The following is a 17,515-nucleotide window of genomic DNA, read 5'->3' as shown; positions in this document are numbered from 1 at the left end:
GACAGATTAGCAGCACATATACTAAAACTGAAATAATACAGAGAGGACGAGCTAAACCCCTGCACCAGGATGACATGAAAATTTGTATAGTGTTCTATATTTTAGGATGTGGTGCTGGAATCTTTTATGCAAGAAACTCTACTCTAACAGTGTTGTGAAATATGGTGTTTAAAATTAAATCCAATACAAAGTTGTGGTATGTGTTCACAATGGAATACTACGTAGCTCTATAAAAGAGGAAATCATACAGTTGCTGCAACCTAACTATTGGGTATAACACTGAGTGAAATAAATCCAAATAAGACATATGAACATTGGTCATTTTTTCCTAACCAAGGGAATGGAAGGCATCAAATCATGGCAAATACTTGGCCCTGGGTTATAATAGAAGTGAGAATGACCACAAATGGAGGTACAATGGAGATAGCTTGAGGACGTTGGTGAAGAATTTTTGAATACTTTAGTGGTGGAGAGCTGAGATAACATCACTGCTGTTGTAAGCGTGGTCTCAAACTATAATAATTTTTATTTTAAAAATTGAATCAATGGGTCAGAAGTAGTAATAGTACAGTAGATAGAACACTTGCCTTTCACATCACTGACTGTGGTTTAATCCCCAGCATCCCATAGTCCCTCAGGAGTAACCCCTGAGCATCGAGGACGTGGCCTCAAAAATAAACCAAAACAAAAGTGAGTAAAGTGGTGGGTGAGAGGGTGGAAGGGAACCTTGAGACTTGGTAGTAATTTTAGAGATGAAACATTGTTATGCCTGAAACTCTGTTCCTAATAAAACTGTTAATAACGCTGCCTAAATAAAAATTGAGGGGAAATTCTAGGACAAAAGAAAAGTCCAAGAAAGGACTTTGACCTCTCTGAGGATGGGGTTCAGATCACCTGAGAAGATGTGGTTGCACCCAGTGGATGTAGAAAAGCTCATGGAGCTGGCTCAGGCCAGACTGGAACCACAACTACCAGCCAAGCAGGAAGTATCCCTTTAGAGAACAGGCATGATAAATCTGGCATGTGTATGGGAAAAGGGATTCAGAGTATCAGGAAATAACTCTCTAGCAAGGCCATGCATAGTCTAGAGTACATAGTCTCAGCAGAACATCACTTGTAAAAATTGCCCAGAAACGAAAGGCACATGCTCAAAAGGAATTGAGGCAATTGTTGCTTGGAGGGTGATGTAAGGGCATGTGTGTATGGGCTCAGCTTTATGAGGGGCAATGAAATGGAATGGTCAATGAACTGGGGCCAGGACTGCATGGTTTTGGGGTGACATTGTGTCAGAGTAACCCCGCAGAGCCAGCCACCTATGTTCCTCCAAACAGCCTATCAGGAGTCAGGGGAAACAAAACCTACAATACATTAGGGCTCCCCTTTCTACAATATGTCTCTCCATAAAAGGTGAATATTCTGCCTTTTGCTAAGAATAAACTCTTAAAATTCCAGTATCACAAGACTGATCAAGCATGAAAAATTTGGAGCAGAGATAATTTGATAACTGGATCTCATTAATATTTTCCATCTGGATTCATGTTGAAACAACTCTTGTTGTATATGTTAGGTTAGACAAGATATGAAGCAAATATTACTTTTTTTTTTAGTTTAAAGAAATAGAACTAGGAACCAGAGACTCCTGTTATAGTAGGAAGTGTGTTTGTTTTATATACAGCTGGCCTGGGTTTTATATGGTCCCCTGATCACTTCCAGGAGTAATTCCCCAAAGCAGAGCCAGAAATAAACCTTGAGCATTGCTGGGTGTGGCCCAAATCCCTCTTCCTCACAAATAACTAGTTGAGGAGCCGGAGAGATAGTAAAGTAGTTATGGTTATTGCCTTGCATGTGGCAAACCCAGTTTTTATTTCGGGCACTGAATATGGTTTCTCAAGCACCACCAGGAGCCAGGAATGATTGCTGAGCACAGTCAGGCATGGCCCCCAGAACATACAGCAATAACAACAGCACCAAAATAAATCAACTCCTTCCCAAACCCAAATCAAATAAGCAAAAAATGAAAAATGGTTGGAACTCCTAAATTACACAAATGGATTGCAGTTCTGATAAAGATGTCTATGCTGGATGAATTGTAACTAAGGAAATTTATGGTCGTACCTAGGACTAGAGGAAAGAAAGAGGCAGAATGGTTGCAGCTGAAGGCTCCCAATTTCTATATAACCTATATAATGGTTCAGTTTTATGTATCATTTTGATTCAGTAACAAGATGTCCAGATATTTGGTCTTGGCACTAGCTGTTTGTTTCTGAGAAGTTCTTTATGAATAAAATTCTTGTTTAAGTCCATTGACAGGGTGGGTAAAGAAAATTATCTTCCTTGGTATATACACGCAGTGTGTATGGTTTTGTGCATGGTTCTGTTTATCTGAAGAAATGTCACTAATGCTGTTGGATAGATAAAAGAAAAGCCTGATGAACAGGAGAGGGAATGGTTGAAGAGCAAATGCGAGAGCAAACATAAATACAAATCTGAAAAGAGGAAATACTAAACGATGTTAGTGGACTGATAGAGGTGACAATGTAGATGAGTTGGGAATGCTGCTTTAAAGACAAGTGGTTGCAGAACTGGGACATCTGTTAGGTGCATAAGTCTGGTACATCACACTTTTAGGGCTGACATGGGAGGAAATCAAGGTGGGGAACTTCTTGGAGTGATGGTGTTTTAAGTCTTGTTTGGTGATGATCTGAAGATCTGGTGATCCACAGATAGAGCACTGCCCTTAATTTGCTTCCTTGGAGAAAATGAAAGAGCAGAGATAGCTCTCAAGTGCTGTTGGCAGAATGCCTGCTAGCAGCACCCCTAATGTCTCTCTCTAGATATAAACCGAAGACCTGAATGCCATAGAAAGACTGACTTATTCATTACAACCTCATGAAAAAAATTAATTTTTTTGGACAACAGAATTATTTTGTCCTGATTTAGCTGGACTTTTCAGCATTCCTTTGATGTCTACCTGGCTTTATTTCTTGGAAAATAATCTTACTTCTTTTCTCTTTCATACTTTATTAACCTTAATAATAAGCTCAAATAGGATGTCAAAGAGCATAAAATATGAAGTGGATAAATTTCTATTAGTAAATTATCTGAGAGGCTTCTAGAGCAATAGCAAAGTAGGAAGAGCATTGGCCTTGCACGCCGCCAACCGGGGTTAGATCCCTGGCATCCCATATGCCCCCCATCCTCAGCCTGCTAGGAGCAATTCCTGAGCTCATAGCCAGAAGTGACCCCCTAAACTCCTCCAGTTGTCAAAAAAGCAAAAAAAAAAAAAAAGATCTGAGTATAAACATAAAACAAAACTATCAAATGCAGGGCAAAGCAAATCTGAAAAGGGAGCCTCTAATTGCTGAAAGCTATAATCTGAAAAGTGATGAGAGACGAATCATTGAAATCACCCTTTCAAATCTGTGCCTGAGAATTTTATCCTGGCATAAAACCGAGGTCATTTGAGCAAGTCCTTTAGCCCCTTAGATTCTCAATGCAAGCTTTTGACGAGATAGTGTGAAGCAATTCTAACCTTAAGCTAACCTTAGGAATGGGAGAGAAAAGAAATCGAAACTCCATATAGTAGCAGCTCCATAAAATCACCACTCTACATGAGATATCAAATGATAAGACATTCCTGTGGTTAATAAGTCCCTGCTGCGCAAATCACAGGAGTTGATGAAGGAAGGAAGAAAACACAAACTGGGGAATAAGCACCTTGGACTTGGGACTCACAGATTGGGGCCAGGCTCCCAATTATGCAGTATGCCTCTCAAGTTAAGCAGGGAACATTGATCATCTCACCTTCCTGGGTGGTAAAATTCCCATGAAGGCAGCTTTCCCTTTGCTGATTTTAGATCTTATGGGGGTTCCTAGGCAGCATTTCTCTTAATCCTGGACTTGGGGAATATCCTATTTCATGAGTTCCTTTCATCCAGAAATTTTAGCTTCTTGACCTAGTTCCAATTTTACATTGCTCTGAAAGAATGATTGTTAACACTTTGATTTTTAAATTTGTATTTAGCTGGGGCTTCTTCTCACAAACATTTGTTCTCTTTTTCTTGACTCATGGGTAAGGAAGGAGAAAGAAGTTATATTTTTTATTCTATTTCTTTTTTTTATTAATAATTTTTATTTTGACCAAAGTGGATTACAAATCTTTCACAGTAGTATTTCAGGTACATAGTGACATTGAATCAGGGGCATTCCCACCACTAGTGTGGTCCTCCCTCCACCTCTGTTCCCAGCATGCATCCCATATTGTCTCTCCTTTGCCCCCGTGGCTGCTAGTATAAGTGGTCCCTTCTGTTTCTAACCTGTTGTAGATTGGGTATTGATTCTGTTGTCTTTGGCTTTGGATTTGGTGTTTAAGTCTGATCATTTTAATTTTTACTTGATGTTCATACGACTGTTTGGTCTTGGTACCCTCCATTATTTCCCCCTCAAGTTGTGAGGCAGAACAAGATGATTCAAGTTATGTGGTTATGTTTGAAGGTAAGAAAAAAAAAAAACAGAAGGGGGGGGGGCAAAATTCAAACAAGCAAAAAATGGGAGTAGTCCTTCTAGAGACTATAAAAATCAGTTTAAGAAAAGAAAGGTAAAAAAGAAGGAAAACATTAAAATAATACAAAAAATCAAATTCCCCCAAAACCCCCCAAAAAAGCAAAAACAAACAAAACTAAAAAGCACCACAGCAATAAAAACAACCAAACACCCACGGTCCCGAAATAAAGATGAATCAAAGCATAGGGAAAAAAAAGAAAAAGAAAGGCAAAGAAAAGAAAAAAAAACATCAAATTTGACAGTGCAAGCTAGCTTTGCAAGTTAGTCCTATACATATGTTCTCTGTGTGTATTTTTCATCCTCTTGTTAGATTTGGGGGGGTATTTTGTTTTATTTTTCAAGAGGCATTCTTTGGAATAACTATGTTTATGATTAAATTGAGAGGAAGCTACAAAGAAATCTCTATGAATACATAGCTGCACCTCATCATCAACTGAAGGCCACATTCATCACAAACAATGAACCTATAGGGACATCATAATTGAGCAAAGTCCGAAGATTTACCACAGGTCTCTCTGTTGGTGTTTTATATTTACCCATAATTATAGTGCCACAAAAAGTATTTTTTAATTTCACTTAAAATTCTCTGTGCTTTATTCATCCCTCCACCTCTCATCCTCCTTGGTAACCACTGATTTTTCTTTGTTTGATTTTATTTGTTTGACTGTCGCCACTGTTTTGACATTTTGGAATGTCACATAGTTGGAACCAGCCAATGGTTCCAACACAGATTGGCTTCTTTTACTTAGCAATAAACATTTCAATTTCCTCTGTCTCTTTTGTGACTTGCTACCTCATTTATTTTTAGCTATTAAATTATATTTAAGCATTATAGCAGCTGTTCTCACTTATTTTCTATATAAAAAGTAATAGGAGAAGGGAATGGAAGGTCTAACAATCATGGCAAACCCTTGGCCCTAGACTATAGAGAAATGGGTGCCAAGAAAAAAGAGAATTGGGAGCAGAAGAGGCTGACTGTAATAATATAGGGACGGTTTTGGAGATTTAGGTAGCTTAGAGTTGCAGTAATTGTGTGCATCAAATCTACACTATTTGGAAGCTGAAGTAATAGTACAGTAGGATGTTTGCCTTGCAAGCAAGCAACCAGGTTTGATCCCTTCTATTCCATATGGTCCCCCAAATCCACCTGGAGTGATCCCTTAGTGCAGAGTCAGAAGTAAGCACCGAGCATCATGGGATGTGCCCTCTCCAAAGAATATACACTATTGTAAGCCTGTGACACAAACGTTAATAAGTAAATTTTTAAATGAATTTGGTAAGGAGGTAGGGTGAGAGGTGAGAGAAGACCTTGTGTCATTGAGTTGACAACAGGCAGTGATTACAGGTGAAACCCTGGATGTTATAAACAGCTTTGTAATTCAAAATGTCTAAATAAAAACACAATTATATTTGATGGCTTGGGCTAGACATCATTATCCACTCACTATCTACTAAAGGTTATTTTTTTCCTTTCAGGTTAGGTAATTGTAAAGCTGCTATATACATCTCCACGTGCAGAATTTTGAATAGGCATACATTTTTTATTCATTTGGGTAAAGAGTAAAAAAGTGTGATCGCTGTAGGAAGCACAGAGTAATTACCAAATTACCAAAACTTTCTTCCAAAGTGACTTTTGCATCCTACCAGTTTGGTATTATGTTCTTTTGTTTCTTTGCAGCTTGCCAACATTTGGTGTTAATGCTCAAATTTTCACCAGTTCTCAGGGCAAGTGGTGGTATCTCTTTGTCATTTATCTGTGACTTTCCTTGATGACATAGGACATGAAGCATCTTTTATATGCTCTTTCCCCCAATCTGTATATTTTCTCTAGCAAGGAATTTGGTAATTTCTTTGCCCCACTTTAAAACCAAGTGAACTACACTCTCACTGTTAAGTTTTTCTAGGTTTGGGATTTATGATGAACGATTCAAAATGGTTCATAATGGTTCACTATCTACATATAAAAAAGTATATTGTCTTCTTTGGCACACAGAACATTAACCTCTATTTTTAAAAGTTTGATTTTTATGTAATAGACCAGTAATTATTCTTAATTTGGCTACTAGTGGTATAAGCGGACACAAATTTATGAAAGAGAAAGTCAAGGATTTGTCCCCTTCCAAACCCATGCATGTGAAACAACATTTTTTTTTTTAAATTAGCACTGTAGGAAAAGACTTATTTCCTGTTGCTTTTTTGGGAGGGTCACTCCCAGTGCTGCTCAGGGGTTACTCCTGGCAGGCACAGGGGACCATATGGGATGTTAATATTTGAACCCAGGTCTGTCCTTAAATCTGCTGCATGCAAGGCAAACTCCCTACTGCTGTGCTATCTTTTCGGCCCCACTCCTGTTGCATTTGTCTGTTTGTTTATTTTTTTGTTTCTTATTGTTCTTCTGTTGATTTTTAACTTCATTAAGAACTGCAGGAACAGAAGGCGCAAACTGCATAATGGAAGGCATTCAGGTCAGGCTGAAGGAAGAACTTTTTAAACTGATCCCTTTTCAGTTATACTTCAACAATGCTGGGCTACCAAAAGAGGTGCCTCTTGGGACTTGCCAATGCCCCATTACGCAGCTGCTTGTGTGGATGACAAGAAACTATGAAAGACAGTACTTACAGCCACAGTTTCTGTTTTTATAGAAAGTTTTAGAGAAAGTCTCTATTATGAGAGGTTTTTGCTCTGGTTGGTCCATAATTATGATAGAAAATTTAGGGATTTCAAATTGCTATTTTTGTTGTTGTTGTTGCTGTTGGTTGCCTTGTTGGGGGGGTGGCGGGTTCATGCTACCAGCAGTGATTAGGGAGAGGGGTCACTCCTAATTTTGTGGTCATGTCATTCCTGGAGAGCGCAGAAAGCCAAGTGACATCAGGGTGGAATTGGAGGCTGCCTATCTCTCCAGCCCTGAAATTTGGAATTGATCTTGCTTAATGAAACACATAGGCAGCTCAAAGAGTAAATCACTGTTACTACTTTTTATTTTCATTGAAGTACTGTGATCTACAATCCTGCTGATAGCTTCAAGCATACATTCATTTCAATACTACAACCAATGCCACTTCTTTTCGCTAAGGTCCCAAATGCCCCACCTTGTTCCACCACACCCCCATGTTCACCCCACAAGCTCTGTGAACAGTTTCTTCTGATTTGTTTTGTTTCTACCTTGCTGTATATCTTTATTTTATTTGGAAGGAGGCACAGCTGGCAGTGCTTAGGGGTTACTCCTGGCTCTGCAGTCAGAATTTGCTCCTGGCCTAGGGACCATATGGGATGCCAAAGATCGAACCCGAGTCCATCCTGGGTCAGCCGCGTGCAAAGCAAACACCCTACCACTATGCTACCACTCTACCCCCTCCTTGCTCTATATCTTTAAGTGCCACATGTGAGCTATCATTCTGTATCTGTAAATTTCATGATTTTTTTAATATAAATATTTAAGCACCATGATTACAAGCATGTTTGAGGTTGGGTTTCAGTCATAAACAGAATATCCCCCTTTCACCAGTGCAACATTCCCACCACCAATGCTCTATCTCCTCCCCTGCCCCTGCCTCTATTGCAACAGACATTCTACTTTTCTCATTCTTTAACATTGCCAAGCTAGTTGTTAGTGTAGTTATTTCCCTCACAGCATTCACCCCTCTTCGTGGTGAACTTCAAATTGTGAGCTGGTCCTTCTGGCCCTTCCAGCCCTTAGCTCTAGTGTCTCTGGGCCTTATTATAGTAATGCCTTAATTTTTCTTAAAACCCATAGATGGATGAAACTATTCCGTGTCTATCTCTCTCCCTCTGACTTATTATTTCACTTAACATAATAGATTCCATGTATATCCACATATAGGAAAATTTCATGACTTCATCTCTCCTGATGGCTGCATACTATTCCATTGTGTATATGTACCACAATTTTTTAGCCATTCATCTGTTGAAATTTCATGATTTTTTAAAGTGTGAAGTATTTCATTGTGTATTTATACCACAATTTCTTGATTCATTCATCTGTAGGTGGGCATGTAGGTTATTTCCATAACTTGCCTATCCTGCAACATACTTGCAGTGAACATATTGTGAACATTTCTTTTCAAATGAATGTTGTTGCTCTGTTTTGTGTGTGTGTGTGTGTGTGTGTTTTGGCAGTACTTGCCAAGAAGTTCTCCTACTTCTTGAAGAAAATCCATATTGCTTTACATAGAGATGGAACCAGACAGCATAACTACCAATGGGGATGAAGTTTCCTTTATCTCCATAACCTCCATAATACTAGCTGTTTCCAGAACTTCTGATAAATGCCATGGGACAGTATATTTTAATCCTAGCCAGTTTCTTTTTAGGTTTTGCTGAATGCTGAAAATACACTCTTTGGAAGTTCCACACAGCTAGTTCCATCTGTCCCAGGGCACAGCAGTCTGGCCATTAAGAAAAGATAGTCTGAAGATCTTTCTCTCTGAGGGGACTTAGGACCATAGAATTTTGGGACTCGGCTTCAATCAATAGTTTGATACTTTTGCTCCCCAGGCCACACAGTCCTGCACAGGGTGATAATTGGATGAGGGGCAGTTGACAAGGGAGATAGTTAAGCAACTTAACTTAACTTGCTTTAACCCAGCAGTCCCTGCTTGATTACTATATCAGATGTGATTCACAGAGCCTGGTGGGACTTGGTTTACAAAACAAAACAAAACTAAACTAAAAAGAGAGCTCATAGACTATCTTGATTCATGCTCAGGGTGGGTAGATCTCTGTTCCTCTTTAAGACTAGGGATCTAGGGCCAGAGCAGTGGCACAAGAATAGGGTGTTTGCCTTGAGCCTGCTAACCTACGACTGACTGCAGTTCGATACCAGATGTCCCATCTGGTCCCCCTAGCCAGGAGCAATTTCTGAGTGCATAGCCAAGAGTAATTCCTGAGTGTCACCAGGTGTGGCCTAAAACAACAACAAAAACAACAACAACAAAAAGAACAGAAAGATTAGGGATCCTTATTATCATTGTCATATAGTTGTTCCTGTAGTTACTTCTCTCTAACTGCACTCACCACTCTTTGTGGTAAGCTTATGAGAGAAGTAGAATGCCTGTCTCAATAACAGGCAGGGGGTAGGGAAGAAAAAATGGGGGGCATTGGTGGTGGGAATGTTGCACTGGTGAAGGGGATGTTCTTTTTATGACTGAAACCCAACTATAATATTTGTAATCATGGTGCTTAAATAAAGATATTATTAAAAAAAAAAAAAAAAGACTAGGCATCCTTGGCCTTTACTAGCTGTGTGTCTGGAGCAGGCGTCTTAAGTTCTCTTCATGACTCATTTCCCCTTTTTCTTACCCACAGGACACTGAACTTACAGCATCTTCCATAAAGAAAAGTTGAGAGAAACTGGTGCAAAAATAAAAGTGGCTAAACATGGTAGTTAAGATCCAGACCCAAGGTCAGGCTTTATTTAGTAAATAAAAACGCAATGAATTTTTCTCGTGACTGTGACTATGACCGTTATTTATTTGCAATCACCCACACCAAGACATCTGTTTTCACGGTTCATCCAGAGCCCCTTTTTGAATTAAGAGAGCCCAGCCCTGTGACTCACTTATTTCCAGTATATATAATGTTCTAACCCTCCAGGATAACAAATTTCCCAGAAGCCAGGAAATCCCCTCTGGAAATCCTGATCCCTTTCCTTACTTTCTTCTCCCTCCAGGCTATCAAAAAATCCAAACCTTCATTTCTGTGCTGCAAGAATTGGAGCATCTCCCTAGACAGGGATGTGCCCACTGCCACCAACCACCACCACCACCACCACCACCACCACCACCACCTCCCCAGTACCATCCTGCCTGCCACGCCAGTGCCCCCTGGCGGCCCAGGCGGGGAAGGCCTGGCCCCAGCCAGAGTTCAAGGGCTCCCACCTCTGCCCCAGCTGCACCCCAGGTCCCCGCCCTTGGCAGCCACCAGGCTGCCCGCCCTCTCCTCCTCTGCACCCGCCCTTCTTTTCTCCCTCTCTCTGATTGCAGCCTGAACACATCTGCCTGGCCACTCCAAGGACCATGTCGAGGTACAGCTGGGGCTACGATGAGCACAATGGTGAGGTTCTGGGGGGGATCTAGGTGTGCCTGGGCACAGGGAGGCTGGAAGGGAGTTTCAGAGCCCCTAAGATTGCAAACCTTGCAAACTGCGAGCTGCCAATCGTCTCCTTTCCTTGCAAGTAACTTTTTTCAGTTCCTCTTTAAAGGAGTTGTTCTCTGAGCTGGAGGCAGGAAACAGAGGGTTGGTTTAGTTTGGAGAAGATCAAAAGCTTTTTTTTTGTCTGTGTTGATGGTGTCGGGGAGCAATAGGTGTCTTTTTAGCCACATTAAAGATTTAAAAAGGATTGTGACCACAATAAACCACGGAGCCAGTTGCATACATGTGTGTGTGTGTGTGTGTGTGTGTGTGTTTAATGTGCATGTTTATTTCTAGGCATTTGGCATTTGAAAGACATTTTGTGTTGTCTCCTGATAGGATTTTGACTAAGAAAAATAAAAGTTGATTTTTGTCAAATAAAAAAAAAAAAAAGATTTCCAAGATCTCTCAATTATCTTGCATGCCTGTTCGTTTTCATTTGGAAAAGCAAAAACGTTCCCCACTTTCAGCTACTTAACTATGAGTTACTCAGGTGATTAAAAGTCAGGACGTTTTTGAATGAATTGAGGATAAGCTCTACTTTCCAGCTTTCTTTAAGCTCATTCTTCACTTAGCACAAACAGATCCTGGAAAAATCTTGCAAGTGTACTTAAAACGTCTTAATAGCTTGACTTGCAACACTTGAAAATTTAAGTTTTCTTGGCAACCCAGAGACTGCAAATTTCCCAATAGCTGTCATTGTTAAAATTCCCAGAGCAATTTGCAGTTGCTTTGATGATTACTATTGCCTTTTTTTGAGTGTCTTCTGGGAAATAAAATTACCTCTTGGGTTTGTTCACCCCTTTATTTTCCAGTCTCATTTTTGCAGAGTTGGGGATGAGTAAAGAATTATTGATCATTTAATAGGTTGGTAAAAGTCAATTTATTGTAAGGTGGTACTTTCCTTTTTTTTTTAATCCCAAATGTTGAAAGCTTAACCAGTCTTGTTTTTACCCATAACATAATCATAAGCTGAAATAATTGGAAAGTGACACCAAGAAAATCTTATAGTGAAACAGTGTCAAACAAGTGCTAACAATACTTTTACTAAAAAGTTTATTATTGAAAAGTACTGCACACAATTTATAAAAAAAAAAGTTTACATTGCCAAAGAAACAGCAGTTTCATTTGTAATTGTGATCATTTTGAGGTTATGATTAACTCCCCTGTTTAAAAATGACAACAGCTGAAATTTATATTTCAGGTAAAATGCATGACATATAGCTTTAATAATAAAAGGTATAATTAAGGTAGATTTATTTTTGCTCAAGACTAATTATCATCTTACATTTTGTTAATTTTCTATTTCTGTTTAGTGAAAAATGTCACAAAGTAAAATCCCTTTTCATTTCTTTTTGTTTGTTTCTTTTTGTTTTTTGGGCCACACCCATTTGTCGCTCTGGGGTTACTCCTGGCTATGTGCTTAGAAATCGCCCCTGGCTTGGGGGTACTATATGGGATGGGGGATCAAACCGAGGTCCGTCCTAATCTAGCGCTTGCAAGGCAGACACCTTACCTCTAGCGCCACCTTCCCGGTCCCCCTTTTCATTTCTTTCTCTGCTGGAAAAATATTATTGTTTATAGTGTATCAATAGTATCTGCATTATGGTTAGGAAAAATGGTACTTTTAGTCATTAAGTATTAGTCTTTTATATGTTAAAATATTGGCTCCCATGAGTTATAATTCAGAAATTATGTCTGAGGTGCTAGAATGATATCACCAGAGGGTTAGGCTCTTGCATTGCACTTAGCCAACCTAGGCTCAATCCCCAACAGCCCACATGGTCCCCCAAGCCCACCAGGAATGATCCCTAAGCAAGAATAAGCCCATTGCACTGCTGGGTATGGTCTAAAAAAAGAGAAAAACATGTCTTAGAAAAGTCATTAGCAAGGTGTAATTTTGTATATCTGCAATAAGAAAATTGCAGGGCTATATTCCCTTATTTAAGATACAATAGGTTTCGGTGAGTACACCTTGAAGTAGTCCAAATTTGGCAAAATTCTATTGGCAATGTGCTGTATCCTGACTGGGCAAGTTTAGTAGTGTAGCTGCTATTTAGACATTGACAAAGGCAATGAATGAACAGATGGAGGAAATTTAAGTTGGGAATTGTAGGAAAGAAAAAAAAAATGTTACACCACTAGGTCAGGTTTTGGAAAGGGACATAAACTCCACAAACGTTTTATAATTTCCACAAATCCTTGACAACTTTACTTATATAGTTTAGGACATCAGGCATTGCTTGAAAGCTACATATCATTATTGATGTTGAAAAATTTCTGAATCAGTAGAAATAGTCTTGAGTCATCTTCCACTTAAGAACTATGCCCCTAGGGACTTAAATTTGGCTAGTTTGGAAAATGTAAAAAAAATGAAGGCCTCTTTAATTGTCAAGGATAATATAGGGCTTATAGATATAGAATATTTGATGTACGATGGTATAGGTTTTATTTTATTTTGGCATGTCTCTTCTATAAATAGATCTGGATATAAAAACTAAGAAATAAGAGAGTGAAGGAAGTAAGAGAAAGAAACACTTTCCAGATTGGAAACAAGTCAACAACATGTTGTGACAAAGGCACCACATACTTGAAATCTAACTCTCATCAGGTTAACTCATGCTCCAAACACAGCAAAACAGAAAACATATTTTACACATAAAAGGTAAAAATGACCACCATGTAATAAAAAAGGGCATGTGGTGAGTGTCTTTACTGTAAGTTGTAAGCAAGGACTTTTGATGTCAAGTTGTTTGTTCTCAGTGTCAGATTTATAGGCAAATATGTTTTCAAAAATTTTAGTTTTTGACATCATCCTCAGGAGCTATTCCTGGCTCAATGCTCAGGGGTCACTCTTGGCAGTGCTCCATGACAAGTACGTATGTGGTGCCAGAGGTCAAATCTAAACTTACTGCATGCCAACCATGCACTTGATCCAATTGAGCCATCTTTCTGGCATCATTAGACAGAGCAATTTTTAAGCTGTGTGACATTTCTGAACACATGATAAAGCCATGACTTTTGGTACCAAAACAATGATAAAAGTAATGTGTGCTTTCTCTTTTGAAAAAAAAAAAAGAAGTATAATAAGCAGCTTTAAGTTTAGAGATGGAAGCAATTGATGGTATGATATCTTTGCCTTTCTCGAAACCTTGAGAAAGTTGCTAGTGATCTATGTTTTAACTAGCATGCTTTGACATTTTAAGAAGTGCATGCATGGGTTCAGAGTAATCAAGTCAGCCGGTTCATGAAATAGGAAATGTAGAAGTGGCCCCATGCTCTACTTACGTGGTGGTAGTCTCGTAAATTGCAGGCATAGTCAAAAAGATAATTAGTGCCTCTAACCTATAAAGTGACTCACAGGTGTAGAATGATGGATCTTGGAGCTTACCTACAGTTACTTACTACCTTGTTGATTTTGAGAGACAGGACTTGGATCGAGTCCTCCCAGAAATAAAAACTTTACAAGGAGACTGACTGTTTATTGGGTCACAGCAGGTTGCCACACTTGTACTTAATTTTGGAACTTGACTTATTTAATAAATAAGAGTAACAACTGTTGCTTATGTTGAAATTCAAAAGTAACATTGGCAAAATAACCATAGGCAGAGACCCACTGGAATGGAGAGAGAAATTGTTTTCTGATTTTTACTGTAGATAATCAATATTTTTATATTTTGTACCAATTTTCTGACATTATATTTGGATTATCCAAGCAAAAAGCAATTTTTGAATTTCCTTAGTTTGCCCAACGCTCCTCACAAGTTAGTGAGTTGAGGCCTGAGTGACTCCTAAACATTTTAATGAATGAGACAAGAAAGGAGGCATATATTCTTTAAGAACTTGGATGCATTGGTGGTGGGTACGTTGCACTGGTGAAGAGAGGTCTTCTTTTTGTGACAGAAACCCAACTACAATCATGTTTGTAATCACAGTGTTTAAATAAAGATATTTAAAAAAATTGCAGCCTGTCATGGCTTACAACAAACAAAACAAAACAAAACAAAACAAAAAAGTCCCTACATCCTTTCACTGCTCCTTTCACAGTTTCCTCAGCAACACTGATTCTTCCAGATTGCAATCTTGCTAACCTCCGGTGCTAACTCAGCTCATTCTTGGATCTTAGAATGAATTCCATTGTTTTCAGGGATGAATTGTGCCTGTTGTTCTGAGTTTGGTACAAGGGTACCTTTGGAAAGGACTTTGTAAATTTGCATTCTCTTTAGATTACAAGAGCTGTGATTCTGAAAATGAATTAAAGCAAAGTAAGAGGGATCTATTCTTATAGGAAAGCAAATAAACTATGATTTCAAAATGCAAAATAACAAATGATAAGGTTTTGAGTATGAATATTTTTATTTTATTTTATTATTATTTTATTATTTTTTTTGTTTTTTGGGGTCACACCTGGCAGCGCTTAGGGGTTACTTCTGGCTCTACGCTCAGAAATCGCTCCTGGCAGGCTCTGGGGACCATATAGGACACCTGGATTTGAACCACCATCCTTCAGCATGTGAGGCAACACCCTACCTCCATGCTATCTCTCTGGCCCCTGCTTTTTTTTTTTAAGATCATTTCTTTATTTAAGCACACTGGTTACAAACATGTTCTTAATTGGGTTTCAGAATTTTGGCTTTGTCTTTGATCTCAGTCCCCTTGCATTTGTGCTCAATAAAGTTTTGTTCAATGAAACAGCTTACCTGATCAATTTTCATCTATGTATTTAAGGTCCTATTCATTGGAATCAATTTTTTCCAATTGCCGATGGGGACCAGCAATCTCCGATTGAGATTAAAACCAAAGAAGTGAAATATGATTCGTCTCTTCGGCCTCTTAGTATAAAATATGATGCAAGCTCAGCTAAAATCATCAGTAACAGCGGCCATTCCTTCAACGTTGACTTTGATGACTCAGAAGACAAATCAGGTTATTTATTTGTTTTGTTTACTGAGGGACTTTGATGGTGGAATAGTACTTTCTTATTTTGCTGTTTGAAACATTCATGCACACTGAATATTCTTTGTTATTACTTTGTCAGAATTTGAAATAAAATTTTTGTATGGTATGTTCATGGGACCTTTAACACTGAAAATATATAATCATTCCAGCTAAATAAAACTTTATTGACCAATTACATGAATAAAAAAGAACATTTTCTTAAATTGGACATGTAGTACTTTTTCAAGCCTATCTACTTCCAAATTTACAATAAGATGAGAGAAAAGATTAGAGAGATTATATTGGAACCATTTTTAAGGCTCTGACCAGTATTTATTTTTAGCATAATAGTTAGAAGTTTCCTTATTTGCTTATTTAAATGAAAGTTGTAGTTAATTGCTTAGAAATACTTAATTGTAAGAATTTTTTTTTTACTTATTCATTAAAGTCAGGTTTGGTTTAGTACTATTTTGTATTTAAGATTTTTTAATATTCCATCTTTATAAAATGTTCTTTGGTTAGCAAAAATTATAAACCCAAAGAAGTTCCATCTTTCGTGACAAAAGACATGCTTAACACTTGGCTGTTTGAATCCTTTCTGGCAAGAAGATTAAAGTTGGGGCCGGGAAGGTGGCGCTACAGGTAAGGTGTCTGCCTTGCAAGCGCTAGTGTAGGACGGACCGCGGTTCGATCCCCGGCGTCCCATATGGTCCCCCCAAGCCAGGAGCAACTTCTGAGCGCATAGCCAGGAGTAACCCCTGAGCATCAAATGGGTGTGGCCCAAAAAACAAAAAAAAAAAAAAAAAAAAAAAAAGAAGATTAAAGTTCACCAACCCAGAAAGGCGCTCAAAGAACCACACTCACAAACCATGTATTGGTGAGGATGGTCCTGAGCAAAAAATGCTTGCTTTCTTATATTTGTCAAATTCAAAGGAAACGTGGTACCATTTTAGCAGAACATTGTTAAAGATGTGTTATTTTAAATTTATATCTTACATATGGTATATGATACTTAATGCTTAGATTCTACAATCTATAATCATTTTTTAAATTCTGTTTTTAATATCTCAGATATGAAATAACAGGTTTTCACTCCTAGTTTTAGAATAAGAAATGATTGTATAGTACTTTACTAAATGTTTACATGTTTTTCATTGCTAGTTCTTACTGTAAACAATCCCTACCCAATTTCACAATAATGGTGTAGATCTCTTCTTTTTCCCTTTTCCATTTCCCTGTTCTTCTCTCCCTCTTTCTTCCTTTGTTCTCATTTTCCATCTAAAGTGGGGATTTTCAGTGGAATTAGTTTTATACATTTTCAATTTGGACACTGTAAGAAGTATATGTCCTTTCTCATAAATGAAGGTCTTATTGCTGTCTAGATCACAATAAAATTACCAGAGATATTTGAAAATGCCCATACATTATTTTATACCCCTCAAGACAGAGGTTATATAAATATGGGCCAAGATTCTTATTCTTTTTTCCCTCAACATACAGAAAGAGAAAGTCTTTTGGTGGTTTGAGAAATTAAAATAATTAAAATACTAGAAACCACTTTTGCTAAAAATAAGTTGTTGCTGATTTTTTTCTTTGATCAACTATAAAGGCACAGGGTACTTTCTGAAGCAAATTCCTTCGACTTGAACAAGAGTTTTGATTTTGTAAAGATGTCATTGACCAAAACTAAATCAGAATTTTGCCACTCAGTTAACCACAGTGTTAAACCTTGGAGATTTTCTTTGGCTGTACAGCTGCCTACCTATGGTTAACATATCTGATTTTAATAAATATTGAGTCACTTAGTTTTTTTTTCCTACACTCAACTGTGTCCAGGGTCTAACTGTGCCCAGAGAGTCCTTTG

General features: G+C 38.2%; 1 protein-coding gene and 1 non-coding gene across 2 annotated transcripts in view; both read left to right on the top strand.

Moving 5' to 3' along the window:
* On the top strand, positions 1–104 carry LOC126021772 (U6 spliceosomal RNA). Its single transcript, XR_007500246.1, has one exon. It is a non-coding gene; the product is annotated as a U6 spliceosomal RNA (small nuclear RNA).
* Positions 105–10,436: 10,332 nt separating this feature from the next.
* The window catches only part of LOC126020646 (carbonic anhydrase 13), a 36,067-nt gene continuing 28,988 nt past the window's right edge, over positions 10,437–17,515 (top strand). Inside the window, exons 1-2 of the mRNA XM_049782148.1 lie at positions 10,437–10,635; positions 15,442–15,639. Of these exons, the coding sequence (XP_049638105.1) occupies positions 10,599–10,635; positions 15,442–15,639 (235 nt within the window). The 5' untranslated portion in view covers positions 10,437–10,598. The remainder of the gene's footprint in view (positions 10,636–15,441; positions 15,640–17,515) is intronic.

Source organism: Suncus etruscus, chromosome 10 (genome assembly GCF_024139225.1).
Source record: "Suncus etruscus isolate mSunEtr1 chromosome 10, mSunEtr1.pri.cur, whole genome shotgun sequence".
NCBI lineage: Eukaryota > Metazoa > Chordata > Mammalia > Eulipotyphla > Soricidae > Suncus > Suncus etruscus.
This window is presented reverse-complemented; position numbering and strand designations above follow the sequence as displayed.